General features: G+C 40.0%; 1 protein-coding gene across 2 annotated transcripts in view; it reads left to right on the top strand.

The window, feature by feature from the left end:
* Positions 1 to 23,047, top strand: part of PLD1 (phospholipase D1) — a 131,807-nt gene that overhangs the window by 101,882 nt on the left and 6,878 nt on the right. For both annotated transcript variants that reach the window (XM_087965319.1, XM_026666465.2), the window contains exons 20-23: positions 1,367 to 1,455; positions 11,701 to 11,814; positions 18,081 to 18,130; positions 19,110 to 19,244. In XM_087965319.1, coding sequence (XP_087821445.1) covers positions 1,367 to 1,455; positions 11,701 to 11,814; positions 18,081 to 18,130; positions 19,110 to 19,244 — 388 coding nt within the window. The remainder of the gene's footprint in view (positions 1 to 1,366; positions 1,456 to 11,700; positions 11,815 to 18,080; positions 18,131 to 19,109; positions 19,245 to 23,047) is intronic.

The following is a 23,047-nucleotide window of genomic DNA, read 5'->3' as shown; positions in this document are numbered from 1 at the left end:
TTCAGTTCCCAGAATTTTCAGTAATGTTCACACTAGCTGGAGGACCCTAGGAGTTGAAGTCCATATAACTAGGAGTTGAAGTCCACATAACTGAAACTGTACTCAATTTGGGGAAAAATACCATAAATTTATTCCAGCAATTTATAGGAGTCTGTTTTTATTGGACAATTTTTTTCCTGTTTTATTGCCTTCTGGGTTGAAATGGTGGGCCTTCAAAGTACAGAATGAGTCACAATTCATTATTTCCTTCAAGCACAAAGAAGTGTGATCACTCATCAGTGTGCTTTGAGAAATTATTGTTCATCATTGTAATAAACTTTTTGTGTTTGATGTGAAGTACCTGGTAGATAAATTCTTTGGATAAAATCTAAAGATACTCAAATTCTATCAAAGAGAAATATAGTATAAATTAAACATTCCTACATTTGCAGAGCTCTAATAATTTCAATGAGATTTGTTTCCATTATTCTAGATTGGTTGGTTGGTTGGTTGGTTGGTTGGTTGGTTGGTTGGTTGGTTGGTTGGTTGGTTGGTTGATGTGCAATTTTATCTGGCCCAATCTGCAAAAACTGAGTGGCTAACAATGAAACAATATTATAACTTAGTGTTAATAAGTCTTTGCAGATTATATTATACCATTGTAAAATCCATTGTACTAGAATGTTATAATCAAGAGAAGCAGCGCAAATAATTATATAAATAAAAATCACTGCAGTAACAAACCATAGTTAAAGGCCACTGGAAAAATGTAGATTTAATTCTTTAAAACCCACAAAGAGCAGGAGAAGAATATTACAGAGAGTGGTGTCTATCATTAGAAGACCTGCTGTCTTTTCTGCCTCATGCAGCTCTTGAGAAAAGGCATCTCTTGATAAACTTTATTTCCTCTCAGAATTGAAGAAACTTTAATCTGTCTGCTAAGTAACCCTTCTGACTGGTTGAGAATTCTGGAATTCATTCTAAGATGCACTCTTGGATTAAATAGTATTCCAGCCAGAGCTTTCCATGATCTTGTGCTTTTCAGAAGTGTTGAGAAATAAATGTCCCAGAATTCTCAAGCAGCCAGCAGGTTGGAGGTCTCGTCTGTGTAAATAGAATGCATTGAGATTATGCTCAGTGCTTTCCTGAAGTTAGGGTAATAACTGGAAGAGACGGTTATTAATTATAGATTAAACTTTTTAGAAAAACCGATCTGCTCTGACTTCTCATCAGAGTTCACAAAATAACCTTGCAAATAATCCCAGAGCTCCTTCTTTAGAAACGGGTGTCTTTTCAAATATTGTACATTCAAAGCTTGCAATAACTCAGTTTTGTTAGCAGCATAAATATTTGAAATTCCTTTCTGTTTTCCTTTCTCAAACTGTAGAACCAGTTTTTTATTAGCTGCGCCGATGACAAACTTGTGTCGAACCGAATTGGTGATGCCATTGCACACAGAATTCTCAAAGCTTACAGGTAATCTGGCTGCAAAAACATGTTTTTTATAAGTATTTTTGCAATTTAGAAAAGTTGCTGGGGAATTCTGGGAACTAAAGTCCAGACTTCTTAAAAGTTGTTGAGAAAGCCTTCAAAATTAGATCATCTTCAAGGATTCTATAGAACTTGCTGGAAAGAGGGGTTTGCAATCAAAGTTGTGAGTCTTGGTTTCCTTTTTTGCACTAAACAAAAATAAGTTTAACTGTAATTTCAAGCAATACTTTAACAGTCCTCAGCCCAACACTGATATTATTTTATAAACTTTAGGTATCATCAGGGGAAAAAATAATAGAAGAAAATATTTGTAGCTCAGGATTGAACTGTTGGCTTTTTAGTGTTCTCTGAGCTTAGCTGTTTTCTTGCAGACATTTCATTATTTATTTTTATTTATTTATTTAATTTATATTGCTGCCTATTCGCCCATGGCGACTCGAGATGGCTTACACAATGTAAAACCATATTTAAAACAAAAAATAAAAATAAAAAAACAATAAAAACTAACAAAAAGAATCAAATAAATTAGTAAAGTACAATAGAACAAAATTTGGGGGGGGGGGGGAAACAAAACAAAACAAAAAAAACAAAAACCAATTCCTACCCCCCACCCCAACGACAGCAGATCACACAAGCCATTTGATGGGCTCCATCCCTCTCTGGATTCCCCAGATCCTCTGTCAAAACCAGGTCTTCGGTGCCTTTCGGAAGAGAGCTAGAGTGGGGGCCATTCTAATCTCTGGGGGAATGATATTCCAGAGAGAGGGAGCCACCACGGATAAGGCCCTTCTTCTGGGTCCCACCAGGTGTATCTCCCTCAGGGGTGGTACCCACAACATTCCTTGCCTCCTTGCTCTAATGGATCAGGTAGATGTGACTGGCAAGAGATGTTTCCTCAGATATCCCAGACCCAAGCCATGAAGGGCTTTAAAGGTGACAACATTACCTGACCAGGTAACATCATCAGTGCTAGGTGATGTGCTGGGCTAGGCTAGCAGCGAAGATGTAACTTAGTCAGGTAATGAAGCAATTGAGCTCAAAGTTTCCATTGCTAAGCAAGACAGTTGTTAAGTGAGTTTTGCCCCATTTTATGACCTTTCTTGCCACACCTGTTAAGTGAATCACTGCAGTTGTTAATTTAGTTTAACACAGTTAGGTGAATCTGGTTTCCCCATTGATTTTGTTTCTCAGATTACATGACCCCAGGACACTGCAAACCGTCATAAATACATGCCAGTTGCCAAGCATCCAAATTTTGATCACGTGACCACAAGGATACTGAAATGGTCATAGGTGTGAAATATGGTCATACATCACTTTTTTCAGCGCCATTGTAACTTTTGTAGTCCTCAACTTACAACAGTTCATTTAGTGACCATTCACAGTTACAACAGCACAGGAAAACAATGACTTATGACAATTTTTCACACATACGACCGTTGCAGCATTCCCATGGCAAAATTTGAATGCTTGGCAACTGGCTCACATTTATGATGGCTGCCCTATCCCAGAGTCATGGGATCATCTTTTGTAAGCTTCTGACAAGCAAAGTCAATGGGGAAGTCAGATTCACTTAATAACTGTGTTACTAATTTAACAACTGTGGTGATTTACTTAACAACTGTGACCAGAAAAGTTGTAAAATGGGGCAAAACCCACTCAAAAAATGTCTTGTGTAACATCAGAAATTTTGGGCTCAACTAACTTGACGTCTACCTGTCATGCCCTTGGTAGAGTCGGATTCTGAGGGAGAGGAGCTGACAGGGAGTGGAAGTGTGGCTCCGGAGGTTGTGGAGGAGGCTGAGGAAGGGCAGAGGCCAGCTGGGCAGTCAGAGGAAGAACCAAGCCCATCCCCTCTGCATCCTAGGATACGCAGGGGGAGGAATGGAAAAGGCAACAACTTGGCTTATGAGAGAGGAAGCGGCCATGATCCCCCTCATTGGTTGCAGCTGGGGAGACTAGTATATAAGAGAGACGATTACAACACAGCATTGCCAGAAGCAAAGCATGTTTTATTTTGGGCTGAAGTTATCTTGGTTGGCATCCTTCCAACAGACTGTGCCTTGTTATCTCCTTGAATTTGGTAATTACTTATCCTGGTCCGTTGTGAAAATTTCATCATTGTAGTTTGTTTGGTTTTTTATTTCACCTCTATCTGCTCATTAAGTTCAGGCTGTATTGCTTTCTTTTGAAGATTATTTTTGAGTACATTTTATCTCCAACTGAGAATTATTGAACAGTGGGGCCAAGTTGGAGGCATTAAAGGACATTTATTTACGTTTTGGATTTTGTTACATTTGTGTTACACTCTGGGTCATCACACTACCCATATATGCCACCCAATTTTGCAGTCAGTTTTCACAATTATTATTATTTTTTTTTGTAACTACTGTGCCATGGGAACAAACAAACGTACTGTTTGGGGATCACAAATTCTTTCTAGGAAGGCCTTGGCTGAAACCTTTTCAAATTGCTTGAAGGATCCACAAGTCTTGTTAGCCGAAGAAAGTGCATTTGCATAATTCTAAATAGAGCCCTGGGTTTCCATGGTACAGAATAGAGACAGAATATGCTTCCCTGGGTATAATTGTGATTCAGGTAGTGGCGTATGCATTGTAACAAATTGTATTCCTATCAAAACCAAGTGATCAATTCTCAACCCCTGGAGTGTTTGCAGAAATGTGATTGATAATGAAACCTGCAGCTTGGCCTCCAGATTGACATTTTATCCCTCATGCTTCACCAAATTGGATCTCCAGGATTCTATTCGACAGCAAAACAAAATATCAAGTTTTACATTTTCTGTAATTTTCCACTGTCATGCATACAAATAAGCAAACCTGTTTTGCTGTTTCTCAGCAGGAGAATTAGAAAAAGATACCTGGTGTGTGTTTCGATGCTCTGAGCACTGGGGATATTATCCTTCCCCTAGGACAGGGGTAGGGAAATTTGGGCTCTTCTATCACTTATGGACTTCAATTCCCAGAATTCCTGAGTGAGCCATAAAAGGTTCCCCATCCCTGGCCTACTGGTTTTTCAGTTGTGGGGGAAATCAATTTTTGACTTGAATGGGACTGTTTAATATACAAATATAGGACATATAAAGAATATTGACCATTCAAGTCAAAAATTGATTTTCCCCACAACTGAAAAACCAGTAGGCCAGGGATGGGGAACCTTTTATGGCTCACTCAGGAATTCTGGGAATTGAAGTCCACAAGTGATAGAAGAGCCCCCCCTGTCCTAGGAGCCTGGGGGTGGCATATATCACTTTTGGTAATGCTAGCTAGGACTTCTGGGACTTGTAGTTTGGCAACATCTGGATTGCCTCAGTTTAGCCATTTCTGAGCTATAGATTCGGATGGAATATAGGACATGAGGTACATATCTGATGTAAGATTTATTTATTTAGTTTAGTTTAGGTTGTCAAGCATGTATGAGAAAACAAGTATAAGTATGAACATAGCATATAAACATATAAGTATAAGCAGGTATAAGTACATACATAATAATTGAGTACAAATAAATGGGAACAGTGGGACAGGGACGGTAGGCAGACCTCTTAGGAATGGAGTGAGATCTACGGTAGACAGTTTAAGGTTAAAGTTTTGGGAGTTTGAGGATGTAACAACAGAGTCAGGTAGTGAGTTCTAGGCATTGACCACTCTGTTGCTGAAGTCATATTTTCTGCAATCGAGTTTGGAGCGGTTTACTTTGAGTTTGTATCTGTTGTGTGCTCTTGTATTGTTGCAGTTGAAGCTGAAGTAGTCATTGACAGGATGTTGAAGCAGACTATTTTGTGTACTAAGCTTAGGTCAGACCAAAGGTGGCATAGTTCTAAGTTGTCTAGGTCCAGAATTTCAAGTCTGCTGGCATACGGTATTCTCTTGCGAGCTGAGGAGTGGAGGACTCTTCTCATGAAATACCTCTAGACTCATTCAGTTGTATTAATGTCTGTTATACAGTGTGGATTCCAGGCAGATGAGCTGTATTCGAGAATTGGTCTGGCAAAGGTTTTGTATTATACAGGTAGTCTTTGACTTACTTACATCCATAACTGAGCAAACTTCATGGTCATTCAATAAACACATTAACAAAACCCATGGTAATCAATGGTGTGTTGTTTTTTTTCAAGGAGCAGGAAGTAAATGTTGGTTTCCAGCAAAAAAATTGTCATAAACCACAGTTGTGTGATGGGGCAATTGATTTACTTGCTCCCAGGTAAATGCAATTGTAAATGCAGGCTGCTTGCCAAGCACCCAAAATATGATCACATGACTCTGGGGAAGGGCGGACATCGGAAGTTAAAACTAGATCTTAACTATTGTAGCTTTGTGGAGATCTGTCACAACTTTGAATGGTTGCTTAGCAACCAGTCATAAGTCAAGGACTGCCTCCATACAGTACATTCTCAGAAATGAAATAAGCATTTATTTTTTTTACAAAACCCACCTCTTAAACCTTCTGTACAGATAGTCCTTGACTTAGCAGCAGTTCGTTAGTGACCGTTCAAAATTACAACGGCACTGAAAAAAGTTAACACTTATGGCCGTTAAAGCATCCCTATGGTCACATGATTTATATTCAGATGCTTGACAACTGACTCACCTTTATGACCGTTGCAGTGTCCTGGGGTCATATGATCACCTTCTGACAAGCGAAGTCAATGGGGAAAACCAGATTCACTTACATTACTGCAGTGATTCACTTAACAAATGTGTCACTAATTTAACAGCTACAGGGATTCAGTCAACAAATGTGGCAAAAAAAAGTCATAAAATGTGGCCAAACTTACTTAACAAATTTCTCACTTAACAACATAAATTTTGGACTCATTTGTTTTATTTATTTATTCATTTATTCATTTTGTCAAACGCTTACAATATAATAGAAACAAGAATAAGGTTTAAATATATGAAATAGGAACTAATAATTGGGGACAAAGGACAGGGACGGTAGGCACAATTGTGCACTTATGCACGCCCCTTACAGACCTCTTAGGAATGGGGTGAGGTTGATAGAGGTTAGTTTGAGGGTAAAGGAGTGGAGTTTTGAGCATGTGACAACAGGATCAGGTAGTAAGTTCCAGACATTGACCACTCTGAAATCGTACTTCCTGCAATCAAGTTTGGAGTGGTTTGCATTTAGTTTATATCTGTTGTGTGCTCTTGTGTTGTTGCAGTTAAAGCTGAAATATTCATTAACTGGTAAGACATTGTAACATATGATTTTATGTACTATGCTTAATAAGAGGGTATGGGCAAGAGGCAGCCCACGTCAGTAGTGAAGTTAGCTTGTTTGCATTTGTGCTGAGGAATACCCCGTCTTCGCTTGGAGGAGATGGTGGCAAGTCTGTTTCTTAATGTAGCACATTTTCCATCCATCCATCTATCCATCCATCTATCTAAGTGAGAGGATAAATGCTACTCATACACCCTAGCAGAGCAAAAACTTACCAAAGCCACCCATTCTGAATGATTCTTTCCTTTTGAGATCCTTTTCATCTTGCCTGCGCATTCTTCTTGGCTGCATTGATTTACTTGCTCCCAAGAAATTAATCAGGGTTATTTCCATAGAAGCTCATTCTACACAGCCCTGAACACAGTATTGTGACAAAAATGCAGAACTAGTTTTTAAATTCATGTTGCAGGGAAGAGGAAAACAAGAGGAACTAAAGTTACAAATGGAACATTGTCACCCTTCTCCAACTTTTGTGCATTCAAGATATGTTGAACTCCAACTTTCGTAATCACTCTAAAGATCTGTTTTTAGGCTGATAAAAGTTACTGAGAAAATAAACTCGTGGATGCTCATCCATTATCAGTAAAGAGACCTGTCTCCTTGCCTCTTCTGAGAAAAAAAATTATCATGAATTTCTAATGCCCTAGAAGATCAGCCAGTTCTAGTGGGAAATATGTAGTTTAGATGCTGAACTTCTTGTAACTCTGACCTTTTCATGTCAGTAAATCCGAAGAAGTAAGAAGGTTGTGAGATCCATGCCTTGGAAAAGGGTTACTTTTGGTTTGAGTTCACCCAGCACCACCCAGCCAAGATGGATCATGATCCCAGATCCTCTTTCCATGGCTTGGGAATTATAGGAGTTGAAATTCAACACAACTGGAGACCAAAGATTGGGAAAGGCTTTTCTTAATATTTAGTTGTGTTGAATACTGTGCAAATTGAAATGAAATAACTAGATTGTGTATATATTTTCTTTTGTACTTTGATTCAGCAAACAAGAAACAACTTTCCTCCTGGCTTACAGTAAATTTGTATTTATAAGTCTTGGGATTGGGAAAGAGACCCAGTACTGAAAGTCAAAATATATATGAAATAAGAATAAGTGTATGCCTTCATCGTTTTAAACTCTGACTAGAGAGAGAAATTATAGTATGTCCTGCACACAAGCTACAGGTTGCATGACTCAAGCTCCATAATTCTAAGACCTCTCTCTAAAATAAGATCTTAAAAGAAGGAAGAGGTATGCTCATTGCTTAGTTTGCACCTCCCTTCCTACAGGACATAGTGAGGACACTATAGTTCATAAAGCTGAGTGCATTACATAACGGTGAACAAAATCTACAGCCTAAGAGTTTCAATTCTTGCTAACAAAAAAAGTTAAACTGATTTAAGATCCAAAATTGATGAGTTCCAATAACAACGAAACCAGTCATACACTGCCTCCTGTTGGTCAGTCAGTGGTAAAAATTCCACAGGTATATACTCTATAAAATACTTGGCCTCTGCATCTTCTGGTCTGTAAATGTTGGTCTTGCGTAATTATTTAAATGATTCAGATAGTCCTTGACTTATGGCCATTCATTTAACAATGTTTCAAAATTACAAATACCTTGGAAAAAGTGTTGACCTGCATTTGCACTTATTACTGCTGTACCACCCACAGCCACATGATTGCAATTTGGGTGCTTGAGAACTACTTATATTTACAACCAGTTGCAGTTGCACATACTCATGATTTGCAACCTTTTTTTTTTTTTTTTGCCAATTTCCAGCAAAAAAACCCAAAACATTGTAGAAGCTGGATTTTAATGACTGTGGTGCTTCATTTAATGATTGTTGTAAAATTTGTCATAAAATCAGGTACGACTTGACTGCAATGACTTATAATGGAAATTCCAATTGTAATTGTGGTCATAAGTCAAAGACTACCTGCAATCAAAAGGTTTGATGGAGAATTCCCGCTCCCTGAATAATGCACCCCTCAGTCCTTAAGACAACTGAAGCATGTAATAAATATGATCACATTTTTGCAATATCAGTTTCTCTGATAAATAAATAACAAATGTTCTGTTTTTCCAGGCAAGCTGTACCTGTTTTTAATGAAGTAGGTTGCTCCTGGGTGATTAATTTGTCAAATTAATTTTGAAAATTTTCATTACTGTTAATCTCCTCATCACTCCTTATCACCCATCCCCTCCCACTTGTGATTGGAGGACTGTAACTTTGTTGCTTGTATCCTTACTATTTATATTGACTGTTTCCTAGTATGATTTGATTGCTGATTGTACCCAGGGGTGGGATTTTACCAGTTCGCACCTATTCTCTAGAACCGGTTGTTAACATTATAAGCAGCTCGGAGAACCTGTTGTTAGAAGAAATTACTGGCCTAATCCTGTAAGGAAGGCAGGAAGGAAACATTCTGGTGTTGCTTACAGAAACTGCCTCTCTGTTAACCCTTATTACATTCCTGGCAGGACTAGACTTCCTGTCTCAGGAACATCTCTGGAGTTTTTTTTCCCCTCCTTTGCTGGTACTTTGCTTGTGTGGAGTCACCATTTAAAGTTACAATGGCACTGAAAAAAGTTACATGACCATTTTTTACACTTACGACTGTTGCAACATCCCCACAGTCATGAGAGGCCAGGCGAGAAGATACATACCTCGATGTGAGTGATATTGAGTTGGCCACGCCCAGCCAATAACATGACCACCCAGCCACGCCTACCAACTAAGCCATGCCCACAGAACCGGTTGTTAAAAAATTTGAATCCCATCCCTGATTGTACCCTATGACTATCATTAAGTGTTGTATGTTATGATTCTTGATTCTTAATGAATGTATCTTTTCTTTTATGTATATTGAGAGTATTTACACCAAGACAAATTCCAAGTCACACTTGGCCAATAAAGTATTATATTCTATTTTATTAATTAACTTCACACATGTCCTCTCTAATCCTGTCTCACACAAGTGATAGTCTTTAAATTTCAAACCAAATGTATGTTTATGCTTGAAAACCAATTTCAAGAAAAATACGTAGACAAAGTGGCCTAGTCTTTACAGAAATAAGGAAGTATTTTATTACTTATATAAACTGTATTTTAGGAACAATCCGTTTCAAGCAGATACCAGCTCTTCTATTCCCTGTTAGTTTCAGAACCTGTTAATAGAGATGTCTCCTTTTTATAGTTTTGGACCATGTCTCCTTGAGAGAGCATTTTCTTTGGGATAGAACTTAAATGTGGTTATGGCTACATCCTTCTCTTTCTCTTATTTGGACTCCACCTCTTTCCAAAGTTTTTTTTTTTTTTGCTGGAAGTTCATCTTTTTGTCCAGAAGTATGACCTGATCCCTTTCAAGGAACATTTGAACCACAGTGGGGGTTGGTCCATAGACCATATACAATCTGATGTTAAAGAATGCCCTTTTTGATCTGTATCACATCTTAGCAACGCTAACAACAGAGCATGATTAAATCAGTAAAATATCAGTGTTGCCTAACATAACTTATTCATCAAACAAAGCTATACCAATCTTAGTTCAATGTGTGTTCTTGGCTTGTCTGTCTAGTATAGAGGTGTCAAACTTGATTTCATTGAGGACTACAACAGGGTTGTGTTTGACCTCAGGGGAGGGGGTTGGCCAAGGTAGGCATGGCCAGCTTGACATCTCTCATATCGAGGGCGCCTGTGGTGGCCCGAGTGCTCTGCCAGTGAAAACGGAGCTCGGGTGGGCCGCAGATGCCCCTCTCAAGCTCCATTTTCACAGACAGACGGTTGCAGGAGGCTGTCACTGCCGAAAACAGAGCTTGGAAGGGTCACGCACAGTGCTCCCAAGCTGTTTTTGCTGGCAGACAAGTGGTGACAAGCTGGTCCTTCGCTGTTTCCAGGGTGGCCATATGACCAGATCTAAGCACTCTGTGGGCCAGCTTCAGCCCACAGACCTTGAGTTTGACACCCCTGGTCTAGTAGTTTGGTGTGGTGTATGTAAAATGGGGGGGACAGACTGTGAGAAGCATAGCAGAACTGTAAAGTAAATATAATCTGTGAAATAATTTGCTATTTTTATGTTCTACCATCCTCTTTCGTGTTTGTAAAAAGTGAACAAGTTTCATGGATCATCAAAATAATCAATGATTCAAAAATAAACCCCACCTAAACACTCCTCTGTGATTATGTATTAAAATATAAATTATTAGTTCTAGTATAAATCTCCCAATATACGTTTTTAAAATATATTCTTCAAATAGAAGGGAATATGTATGGCTCAGGATTAAACTATGGAGTCCTTGGTACTCTGAGCTTGGTGGTTTTCTTGTAGATTTATTTAGTTACCCAGGTAGGTAACATCATAAGTGTTACAGGTGTACAGGTAGTTCTCAACTTACAACTTTTTTATACACTGATACGAAATTATGACAACCTTGGAAAGGGTTCTTTATGGCCTGTAAAGCACTTCCATCTGTTGCAAAATATGTCACCATATTCTTGCATCACATGATTGCGATCTGAATGCTTGTCAACCTATTTGCACTTACAATCAGTTGCCAAGTGTTCTGTGATCCTGTGATCACCATTTGCAATGTTCTCTGCTGACTTCCTGAAAATGTCTGTGAAAAGCTGGCAGGGAAGGTTGCAAGCTGCTGCTGCCTGCCAGAAGCAAAAAGTCTGCCTTTTTTCAAAAAGGCTGCCTGCCAGAAGATTTCAGCTCTGTGGTAAGCTGAAATCCTTTGGCAGGCAGCTCATTTGTCCATCTGCTTAAAAAACCAGGGATTGCTTAATGTGTGCATCCAGGAGTGCCAGGTTTATGGTTCTTGAGTGACACAGTGACATAACTTCTCATGGAATGACCTTTCACTCAACAATCACAATTCCAGTCCCAATTGCAATCATGAGCTAAGGACTCCCTGAACTGTACTAAAACTCCAGTACTGTAAAATATACAATATTGTCACAAAACTAAATTACTTGTTTTGCATTTTCTTTTAGGGAAAACAAACGATACCGAGTCTACGTAGTGATCCCCCTGCTGCCTGGTTTTGAAGGTGATATTTCAACTGGAGGAGGCAATGCTCTCCAGGCCATTATGCATTTTAACTACAGGTAACTTTAGAGGTTCTGCCTGGATCCTTTTATTTTCAGCAATGCAGTAAAGCATTTTAGTGTGGCATGTAAGCAGCTCTCTGATGGATGCTTGGCCCAAATTCAAAAAACAAATTGAGAGCAGAGATAGCTCCAAAGTTAAAGAAGCCCTTGGCATAGGGCCATCTGCTAAAACAGTGTCCTAAGATGAAGATCTTCATTTGCTGATGAGCACTTATTGCTATGGTCCCTTCAACGCAAGGCCAAAGGAATAACAGAATAACCAAGTTAGAAGGGACGTTGGAAGTCTTCTAAGCCAAACATCTGCTCAAACAGAAACCCATTTCAGACAAATGGTTGTCCAATCTCTTCTTTAAAACCTCCAGTGTTGGAGCACACACAACTTTCATTTCACTGATTAATTGTTCTAACCATCAGAAAATTTCTCCTTAGTTCTAGGTTGCTACTCTCTTTGATTAGTTTCCATTTGTTGCTTCTTGTCCTACCTTCAGGTGCTTTGAAGAATAGCTTGACTCCTCTTCTTTGTGGCAACTCCTGAAATATTGGAGGTACGCTGCTATCATGTCTCCCCTAGTCCTTCTTTTCATTAAAGTAGACATACCCAATTCCTGCAACCATTCTCCATATGTTTTAGCCTCCAATCCCCTAATCATCTTTGTTGCTCTTCTCTGCACTCTTTCTAGAGTCTCAACGTCTTTTTGTATTGGAGACCAAAACTGGATGCAATATTCCAAGCATGATCTTACCAAGACATTTCTTTTTCTTCCTCCATAATGCACCAGAAGTTTCATTATCTCTAGGTCACTGAGCTGAAAGAGAGACTGAGTGGTGTATTTTTCTTTTCAGATCAATGCTCTGGAAGCCAACTCAGCTTTTGAAGCATCAGCACAAATGAAAATGGGGAAGGCCACTTTTGGAGCCAGAATAGGAGCAGTTGATAAAGTAATAGTGTTATATTTTCTTGTTCACATACGCATACTTAGGCAACTTCTTGGAGTTTTGTTATAGTGAATAGGCATGCTGTCTCCACACAATTGCTACAACCAGACCCTAGAACTAGAACCAAGATGCTAGTTCGGGTGTCAGCAACCTGTGGCTCTGGAGCTGTGTGGGGCTCTTTGGGCCCTCTGCTGTGGCTCCTTGTTGGGCAATCCTATCACTGGCTGGCCTGCTCGCCTCCCCTTCCAGTCTTCACTGCTCGCCTGGCCTGAGAAGGTAAAACACAAAAAACAGAAATGAGAGGGAGGAGAGAGAGAGAGAGAGAGAGAGAGAGAGAGAGAGAGAGAGAGAGACTCCATTTACACCGGGAGACCCAAAACCTGGGTAGGCATGGCAAGAGGGATGTCATGTGACTGGGTGGGAGTGGTGTTGAGTTGGCCACACCCACCCAGGTTTTATGGCTCCTATTTTTTTTTCTTTTTTTGTGGGAAACGGGTCCAAATGGCTCTTTGAGTGTTTAAGGTTGTAGACCCCTGTGCTAGTTCAATGCACAGGCTCTGTAGACTACAGCATACCTGGAATTATCAAGAAGATTTTTTTTTTCAACTTAGCCCTTTTTGCTAAAGAGAAAAGTCTTTCTGATGTTTGAAATGGGAGACAGATCATCTGGGGAAAATAAGCCTTGGTACTGTGATAGGAAAAAGCTAAGATAAAAATTGTTCCAGAGAGTCTGATTTAAGGTAGCAATTTATCAGAATCAAGGAACAACTAAAGGAAAAGCAAGCAAGAGTCATTTGCTGGAGTAATCCTTTTTCTCTAAGATAGTGGTGGACAGTTTAGCCAAGAATCTGTGATTAGATCTGTGGAATTTATTTCATTTTTATAATCTTTCTTCCACTTTTGCTGGCTGGTAAAGCCATAGGATTTTCTACTTCTCTCGTGCCTGTGCCTTTAAATTTTAAATTACAGATTGTGTGACATAATTTATATGTTTAGGATTCAGATGCAGTAAATGTTGACCATTTCTAAATTCAAAGTACAGCCTTATCCCTCTGAGTTTCCATTGGAAGCCTGGAAGGTGGGGGAAAGGAATAGAGATATCAAAGTGAACATATATATCTGGTTCTCTGATTCTGGTCATATTCACATAAAGCACTTGTTAGACAAACATCTAAAAGATGCATTTATGCAGCATGTTTAGTTTGGGTAGCATTAACCTCAAGGGAGATTTGTTTTATTTTAGCATATTATGTTAGTTTTACTGATGGTTCAGTATATTGTATGAAGCTGTAAAACGGGCTTAATACAGTACTAAGGCTAAGCATGTTCTTGACATGATGGCAGAGTAAAATTGGGCCCTCTAGCCCAGGGGTCTCCAATCCCCAGTTCAAGGACCGGTACTGGTCCACTGCATGCCAGAAACTGGGCCATGCAAACAAGCAAAGCCCCATTTGCAGGACAGGTCCCTGGTGCCCAAAACGTTGGGGGCTGCTGCTCTAGCCCAACCTTTAAATATTCAGAATGAGTGGAGAACATGCATACACCAGAATGCTCATAAAGTACTCCTTTGTCATCAGAAGTCATAGACAGGTGGTGTTCTTTGCATGTCAAAAAGAGGCTGCTATTGCTATTTGACTGGGGGGGAAAACCTGGCATTTTGAGCAGGAATTCGAAGGAAAGAGTCCCATCTTTGGAACTCTTCCAGTCATAAGAAGCAGCAGGGAGAAAGGAGTAAACTTGCATAAAGCAGCAATATAATTAAAGCTAATTAGGTATTGGCCTGAGTGACGTGTTCATAGAAAACTACTCCTCTATGTCCCATCCAGTTGGGGAGATGATGGAGTGCTGCAGAGGTGAACTGCTGGGGTTTGGGAGATCCTCTAGCTAAGATTCAGCACAATAATGGAGAACACCCAAATCCCACTCCTGGCTGCCCCCCCCCCACCTCTCCCAGGAGTCCCCACACAGCCCATTTTGGATGCAGGTAAGTGCAGGGCATGTGCAGAGGCTTGGGGACGCCGAAAAGCGGGCCTCCCGGAAGTTCAGGAAGGCCGGAAAGGGGCCTGTTTCCGGCTTCCAGAGAGCCTCTGGAGCCCCGAGGAGGCCATTTTTGCCCTCCTGGAGGCTCAAGGAAAGCCTCCATAGCCCAGGGAGGGCAAAAATGCCCCCCCACCCACCCCGGCCGTGGTACAGGAGGCCGACTAGGCTACGCCCACCATGGCCACGCCCACCCAGAAATCAGGCAGAGAACCCGTCGCTAACATTTTTTGAAGCCCATCCCTGGAGTGCTGGCAGGGAACTCTGCATCGGGGATGGACAACAATATCGTTGGAAACAACATAAACATTTCTGGGATTTCACCAATCCAAGCCCTGAAGTGGAAATGCAGTTTAAAAGATTTACCATGAAGCAGTGGTGGGATTCAAAAAATTTTGCTACCAGTTCTGTGGGCGTGGCTTGGTGGGTGTGGCAGGGGAAGGGACTGTAAAATCTCCAGTCAGAGGTGGTATTTGCCGGTTCTCCGAACTACTCAAATTTTCCGCTACCGGTTCTCCAGAACTGGTCAGAACCTGCTGAATACCCACCTCTGCCATGAAGCAATAACTTATAATAAGTTTTTGAATCACCTTAAGTATCATCCACTCCCTTTCCTCTTGGCTAGCAATCCAACAGGGTCAGTGTTGAACTTTCTCAGATCCGAACAAAGCTCATTTCATTATGTATTTCTGCTGAAGAGTCAGCAGAGGGAGCACTGAGTTTGAGGTTGTGCCGCACCGAGAAAATCTAGAATGCATTTTCTGGCTTTTTAATTAATCTTTCTTCTTTCTTTTTCCCATTGTGTCGTGTGGGTGTGGGTCAGGCAGTCTACCTCTCCGTTTTACAGACACCTACTTCAAAGAAAATTAAGAGATACATATGGGCATATGTACATCTATTCACATTTTTAATGCGGATTTTAATGCTATATTTTCAAAATGATTGAGGGAACTAGTTATGTCTAGAGACGAACTGGGAGTGATACGATAGCATTCTTCCAATATTTGAGGGGCTATCTTCTTAAAAGCACCAGAGGGCAGGACAATAAATAAGGGGAGGGGAACCATTAAAGAGAGAGCCAACCTAGAACAAAAAAGGAATTTCCTGACAGTGGGAACAATGAATCAGTGAAACGGGTTCCTTTCCGAAGTTGGGTGTTCCATCACTGGAGGTTTTCAAGAAGAATGATATTAGGGTCTCTTGTTTGTGCCAGGGGTTGGACTACAAGACGTTCAAGGTCCCTTTCAACCCTTTTATTCTGTGTTGTATGTTCTTCAATGTCTTGTATATAAGTATCATTCAGAATGGGACTTGCTTTAGTGATGCCTATTTACAATTGTGTTCAAAGAAGGATTTTGGTATCTACCTTGTTGCCTTGAAGAATTCCCAAGGTGGAAACATGCCAGGCTTGGAACATCTGTACAGTGATTCATATTTAGGTTGGCATACATATATTTATTTAGAAGCAGAAGAAGGTCCCTTCTTTTCCCAGGCTAGGTACCCTATTTGTCCAGGATGTCCTATAGTCTTTTTTCCAGACTGCTGTCCCCATCATCCAAGATCCCTTTCAACTCTGTTATTCAGTTATATATATGCTGTTGACCATGGTGGTGAGTTTCCAGTTCTCTATGGAAGTCCACCCCATATCCTGTGCTCATATTTAGTTTTCTTCTATACAAATATGTCCAACAGTTCTAAGACACGGTCACAAAGCTTTCTTCTAATACGCTATTGAGGACAAGTCTTAAGTTAACTTTATGATTGACAAGTCATGGGAGCTGATGTTGCATAAAAAGTAACATCTCCATCAGGTTGATCTCAACTCCTGATAATGTCATAAACACAAGCATGTAGTTTTCTTGGCAAGAGAAATGGCTGGCTTTGCTTTCTTCCAGGATATCTTACTGGTTTTCCAGTTCTGCCCACAGCTCACTTATTGCATGATGATCTCCCATTGCTTAGCTTTTCTAGTTCAGCTGAAGGTATTGATATTGGACAACACCATAGTTTTGTCTTTTTTTTTTTTTCCTTGACTTTAGAAAGGAGCTCTGTAACCTGTTTCAGATTCCTGATTGCACCAAAAAGAGCTGAGGCTTCAAATTGCTGGCTTCCTTTAAGACTTAAAGAAAACAAAAAAAAATTCTTGGCCTTTTGCAACTTAAGGTTGTTCAATGTTTTCTGGCCCTCACGATCTTTCTTCATATATCTATGAAGAGGTCGGGGGAAAAAGCAAAGAAAACAATGCTGTTGTCCAATACCAATACCAAAACTACATCTATGACATTAGCAGGAGTTGAGATAATATATATGAAGAGAGATCACGAGGGCCAGAAAACATTGAATAACTTTAAGTTGCAGAAGGCCAAGAAAATGTTTTTGCTTTCTCTAAGATATTTACTTATCTATCTATAGCTATATCTATCTTTATATGTCTGTCTGTCTATCTATCTATCTATCTATCTATCTATCTATCTATCTATCTATCTATCTATCTATCTATATACACACACACACATATCTATGTGTATGTATGTATGCATATGTACGTATCTTTATACATACATACATACATTCATACATACATGTAGCCGTGTTCCCCGAAAATAAGACCGAGACCCAAAACAAGCATTAGGACTTATTTTCTGGGGGTGTTTTATTTTGTATCTTTTGCATGTACTGGAGATTCACTTCTTCTGTTTGCTCAGGGCAGGGCAGGAGGCCGCGCTGTGCACTAGTGCCGTCACTACAAAGCAGGAGAGGTAGAGCTGATCCAGGTGTCCCAAACTGGCTTACCTTGAGGCCCCTGCAGCCAGGCCAACCACGCTCTGATACCTCCCTTGCTTCATAGCCTCAGCACCAGTGCACCATTTGGCCTCCTATTCTATTGCAGTCACATGGGCTCCTGCTGCGCATGGCTGCTGGTGCTGCCATGGCAAGGCAGGTGTCACAGCATTGATGACCTGATACAAGGGCCCTGAGGTAAGCTGGTGTGGGGGTGCATGAGGCAGCTCCACCCCCCACCTTGCCTCATGGCCACAGCATGCAACCAGACATAATGGGCGGCCAGGCAACTGTGCAGGTTCTTAAGTAGGGCTTATTTTAGGGGTAGGCCTTGGTGCATGCATAGAAAAACATGCTAGGGTTTATTTTAGGGATAGGGCTTATTTTGGGGAAATGGTATATCTATCTATAGAAAGAGACATATTTGATGATTTCAGCTAAACACATTGTTATAAACTCATTGGCATAGTGCTGTTTTGTAAATGTAATGGTGGCTTTGATTTTTTCAGGACCATGTGCAGAGGAGAAAATTCAATTTTGGGACAGCTGAAAGCTGAAAGTAAGTCCTTTGCTTGGGTCTCTGTAGGTGCTCTCACCCTAGGGTCTTGACGACACCAAACCTTGATGGATCTGCCATAAAGCACATAGTAGCTGGAATAATTTCAGGATTATGTAATAGTTAATGTAGGAGGCTTCAATTGTGTCAGGGAAATCTTCAGAAATAATTAAAACAACTAGCAAAACAACATCTGGGTGTCTGGAAAGAAAGAAAAAAGAACTGCTATCTTATGCATCCCTTTGGACGTGATTCTAAATGAGCTGCTTCTCCTGATTTTACGATGTCATTCCAGCAAGCTGACTCCCTAGGCTTAGTCAGAAGGAATTGAAATTTGGATTTATGCCAAAACTGCTAGCTAGTCAGATTGAGAATGTTTATTGTTTCCTTTTTCTTTTCCGTTGGTAGACATTACCTGAACGATGCATAAATTTCAGACATTTGCGTCCATGTTTTTCTTTTTCTTTTTTTCAGGTACATTTATGATATTCTTTCTTACTGGGACTGCAGTTACAGAATTATAATAATATGGGATTGGTGGGGTTGAATGTTACCCATTCTACTTCTATAGCATCTGATGCAGCCAATTTGGTATTATTATAACCCGATGCAGAAAATCCAGAGTTGCTGTTCTACATCAACCCCTCCAAGACTTCTTCCACCAATCTGATGCTATCTCCCATAATACTAACAATCATTGCTAAAGATCGTGCTAGCTTGGAATTGTAGTAATTAAGTATGATATGTGTGAAGGGTTCTAAATAGTAGTAGGTCTCCCTAGGTAATTGGCTTCATGGGCTATTACTGTCAAGAAATGTATTCTAACAATTAGCCCAGATCTACATTCTGTAATTTAAAAACTCTAGGAAAAAAAAATACTTCAGTTTTCATTTCTTCTACTTTTTAAAGTCCTAAAGTTTTTTTTCTTCTTCTGTTCTTTGTTCTCTTCCTTCATCCTCCATTTCTTAATGGGACCTTTCAGTTGGAGACCAGTGGATTAATTACCTTTCATTCTGTGGACTTCGAAATTATGCTGAGCTGGAAGGGAAACTCATTACTGAACTGATCTATGTCCACAGCAAGCTGCTGATTGCTGATGACAACACAGTCATTATAGGTAAGAGAGACATTTGCTAAGTACCAGTGTTTGGGAGTTGACTGTCCCTGCCATAGACCTCTGCAGATTTCAAGAGGGCTGTGGGACCAGTTCGGAGTTTCAATTAGAGGGCCGTTTGAATGACTCACTCCTTTGAATAAGTCATTGAAGTGGATGATTGATTGTTAATTCAATCTTTCTCCAAAATGAATAGGTGGTGCAAATCTGAGTTTGGGTGCATCACATATCCCTCAGCCTGCAATTTACGGCACTTGAAATCCATGCCAGTAGATACCTCCTGCTATTGCTATGCTGGTTCCAGATTTGTTTCTGGGTCCAAGTGAAAGTTCTGCCTGTCATGTTTAAAACCTTCATAGCTTGGAGTCTGAATAACTTTTAAGAACATCATTCCTACCCATATTTGACCTTATCCATGCAAGGGATGCGGTGGCTCAGTGGATAAGATGCTGAGCTTGTCAATCAGAAAGGTCGGCAGCTTGAAACCCTAGCGCTGCGTAACATAGTCAGCTCCCATTACTTGTCCCAGCTTCTGACAACCTAGCAGTTCAAAACCATGTAAAAAATGCAAGTAGAAAAATAGGGGCCACTTTGGTGGGAAGGTAACAGCGTTCCATGCGCCTTCGGCGTTTAGTCATGCCGGCCATATGACCACGGAGATATCTTCGAACAGCGCTGGCTCTTCGGCTTTGTAACAGAGATGAGCACTGCCCCCTAGTGCCGGAAACAACTAGCACGTATGTGCTTTATGCATTTCTTGGGTTCCCCATCCTGCCAGAGTTGAGGCATGGAGGCCGTATTTTTTCAGTAACATCCTGTGCTCTTTGGACAACCACCAAAGATGAGGAATGCCCTCCAGCTTCTTGCCTTCAAGAAGGATTGGAGAACTCTGCAGAAAGAGGGCACCCATGATATTAAGGCTGTGTTATGTTCAGTAGTTAGGTCTTGTTCAGCCACTAAGTCATGTCTAACTTTTCGCGACCCCATGGACCATAGCACACCAGGCTCCACTATCCTCCACTTTTTCCCTGAGTTTGCCTAAACTCATGTACATTGTGTCAATGACACTATCTAACCATCTCATCGTCTGACGTCCCCTTCTCCTTTTGCCTTTAATATTTTCCAACATCAGAGTCTTTTCCAATTAGTCCTCTCATCTCATTAGGTGGCCAAAGTATTTGAGCTTCAGTAGTTAAGTTAAACTATTTAAATTATTGCTTTATTGGGATTTTTGAAATTTTAAACCATCTTGGGTTGTTGTTGTTTTTTTTACAAATAATTGCTTGCATAATTAAATTTAGGGAGCAGCCAGACTAAGGTAGGTACATTAGAAGCACATAAGATCAGGAGAGGGACATGAAAAAAACAAAACAAAATTAATACCAATCAACAATCGTATTTCTCTGCGAAGAGAAAAATCTAATAGCCATAGTTATACAATACATTAATTCAGAACAATCAGTATTTCCAAAAAAGATTATTCTGGATTAAAGGCAAAGGATGAGGGGGGGAGTATACACACCCACACACCCACACCATCCTTTGCCTTTAATCCAGATATATATAAAGAAAGCTGACAATTTAAAACAAAATGCCAAATAGGTGAAATATCTTTTTATTTTACTGTATCTCTGGAGAAGAATAAATGCTTCCAACATTGAGCCAACCCTTCCTTACTTAAAACTGGCCCTGCATTTCATGTGTTTCAACAGCTTTCAACTGAAATATCTTCTTGGCAGAGTTGTTGATACTATAACGTATGTATTCTGCTCTGCAGAAATCCTGTGGAATTACTGAAGAAATCAATCTTATTTTTTCCTGATCTGAACTGAGAATTATTTAGCCTTCTCTTGTAGGCTGGGATTTATAAAGCTGTTGGTATTTTTACACACACACACACACACACACACACACAGAGAGAGAGAGAGAGAGAGAGAGAGAGAGAAAAGGAGGGGGGATCGTTTGTTTCATGACATTGCTGTTTTAATTCAGTTCAATTTGTTTATTGATTAGTCGTTCGCCCATATCAAGTACTTGTAAAAACAATAGAAAACAAAGTCGGAAAAACTGTTAATATATCATTGCCCTGCAGTTAACCTGATCCACCCTCTTAATCTATTGATATGAAAATATAGCCCACCCCAGCCGTGTACATGTTTATTCCCTGCAAAGTATCTAATAATTTTTTTCTTGGTGTCCCAGTATTTTTTGGGTTTTAATGACCTAAGCAGGGGAAACAATATATTATGAATATGTCCTACTTATCTTTGTATTGTTTTTATAGCTTTTCAATATGGTCAAATGATTAATCAATAACCAAATTGTCTTGGATGTTTGACTCTTTATAGTAATTGCCCCTTCAGCAATTTCCATCTTCAAACCGCTGTCTACTGTCACACCTCTTTCTTTCTTTCTTTCTTTCTTTCTTTCTTTCTTTCTTTCTTTCTTTCTTTCTTTCTTTCTTTCTTTCTTTCTTTCTTTCTTTCTTTCTTTCTTCCTTCCTTCCTTCCTTCCTTCCTTCCTTCCTTCCTTCCTTCCTTTCTTTCTTTCTTTCTTTCTGAAAGAGTAAGGGATAATGTACACAAGAAATTTCTATTGATTGAAATGCACAGATATGCACCAGATTAGCAACATGATCAGCCTTCTCTTTCCCATCTGCCAATATGGGAAGGTTTTAAAAAGGCCCTAATGGCTAACTTAGATCCATAGCTGAGATGAAAGCTTACTAAGCAAAAAAGATTTAAAATATTGCCAGTATGTCTACTACTCTGAATTTGTTTGTTTGTTGTTTGTTGAATTTATATTGCCGCCTATTTGCCCATGGCGTCTCAAGGCAACTTACAAAATTATAAAACCTCATTTAAAACAATAAAACTAATAAAAAGAATCAAATAAATCAATATAATATAATAAAATCGCACACCCCGGCAACAGCAGATCACATGAACCATTTAATGGGCTCCATCCTGCTCTGGGTTCCCCAGGCCCGCAGGCAGAACCAGGTCTTCAGTGCCTTCTGGAAGAGTGTTAGAGTGGGGGCCATTCTAATCTCTTGGGGGAATGATGTTCCAGAGGGAGGGAGCCACCGTGGAGAAGGCCTTTCTTCTGGGTCCCTTGAGGATGGGACCTGCAACATTCCCTGCCTCCTCGCTCTGATGGGTCGGGTAGATGTGACTGGCAAGAGACGGTTCGTCAGATAACCGGGTCCCAAGCTATGACTTTAAAGGTGACAACCAGCACCTTGAATTAAGGAAATGTGGCCCACAAGACGTAAGAGATGCTTCGGAGGCTGGCACAAGACAGAATAGCATAGAGCAGTTCCTCTCCAATAAGCAAACCCAGTCAGATTATATTGGCATTTGAAGCAGAAAATGTTCACCTTTCCTGCCCTGATTCATTGCAGTTAATTTGTTGCCTTTCCATGATAAAGATCCTCTTTTTTTTCCAGTAGGCAAAGACTAGAAAATTCCTGTAAAGGAAAGAAAAATGTTATCATCAGGATTTGCATATATTTTGCACTGCAAAGAATCCAATAAATTACTTTTTCTATCAACAAAGAAAAAAGTAATGATTTGGTTTTAGGCTCCCCCTTAAGCAAACTGAGTTTAAATCCAGTTGAGCAATGGAGCAGTAGATTTTCTTGCAGTCTTAATACAGTTGTTTACTTAAAATTTACTTATCTGATTATAGTGTAGCTTTAGGTCTAAGCTTTTACATTCCAAGGTATCCACAAAGATTCCATGACCTATGACAACAGGTGTGATATACAGGAGTTGGAGTGCAACTCTCATTAAGCAGAAATGTTG

Source organism: Notechis scutatus, chromosome 4 (genome assembly GCF_049901735.1).
Source record: "Notechis scutatus isolate UNSWTSFEM ecotype Mainland chromosome 4, rNotScu1.2, whole genome shotgun sequence".
Taxonomy (NCBI): Eukaryota; Metazoa; Chordata; class Lepidosauria; order Squamata; family Elapidae; genus Notechis; species Notechis scutatus.
Note: the sequence above shows the minus strand (reverse complement) of the source record. Positions and strands in the feature narration are given on the sequence as shown.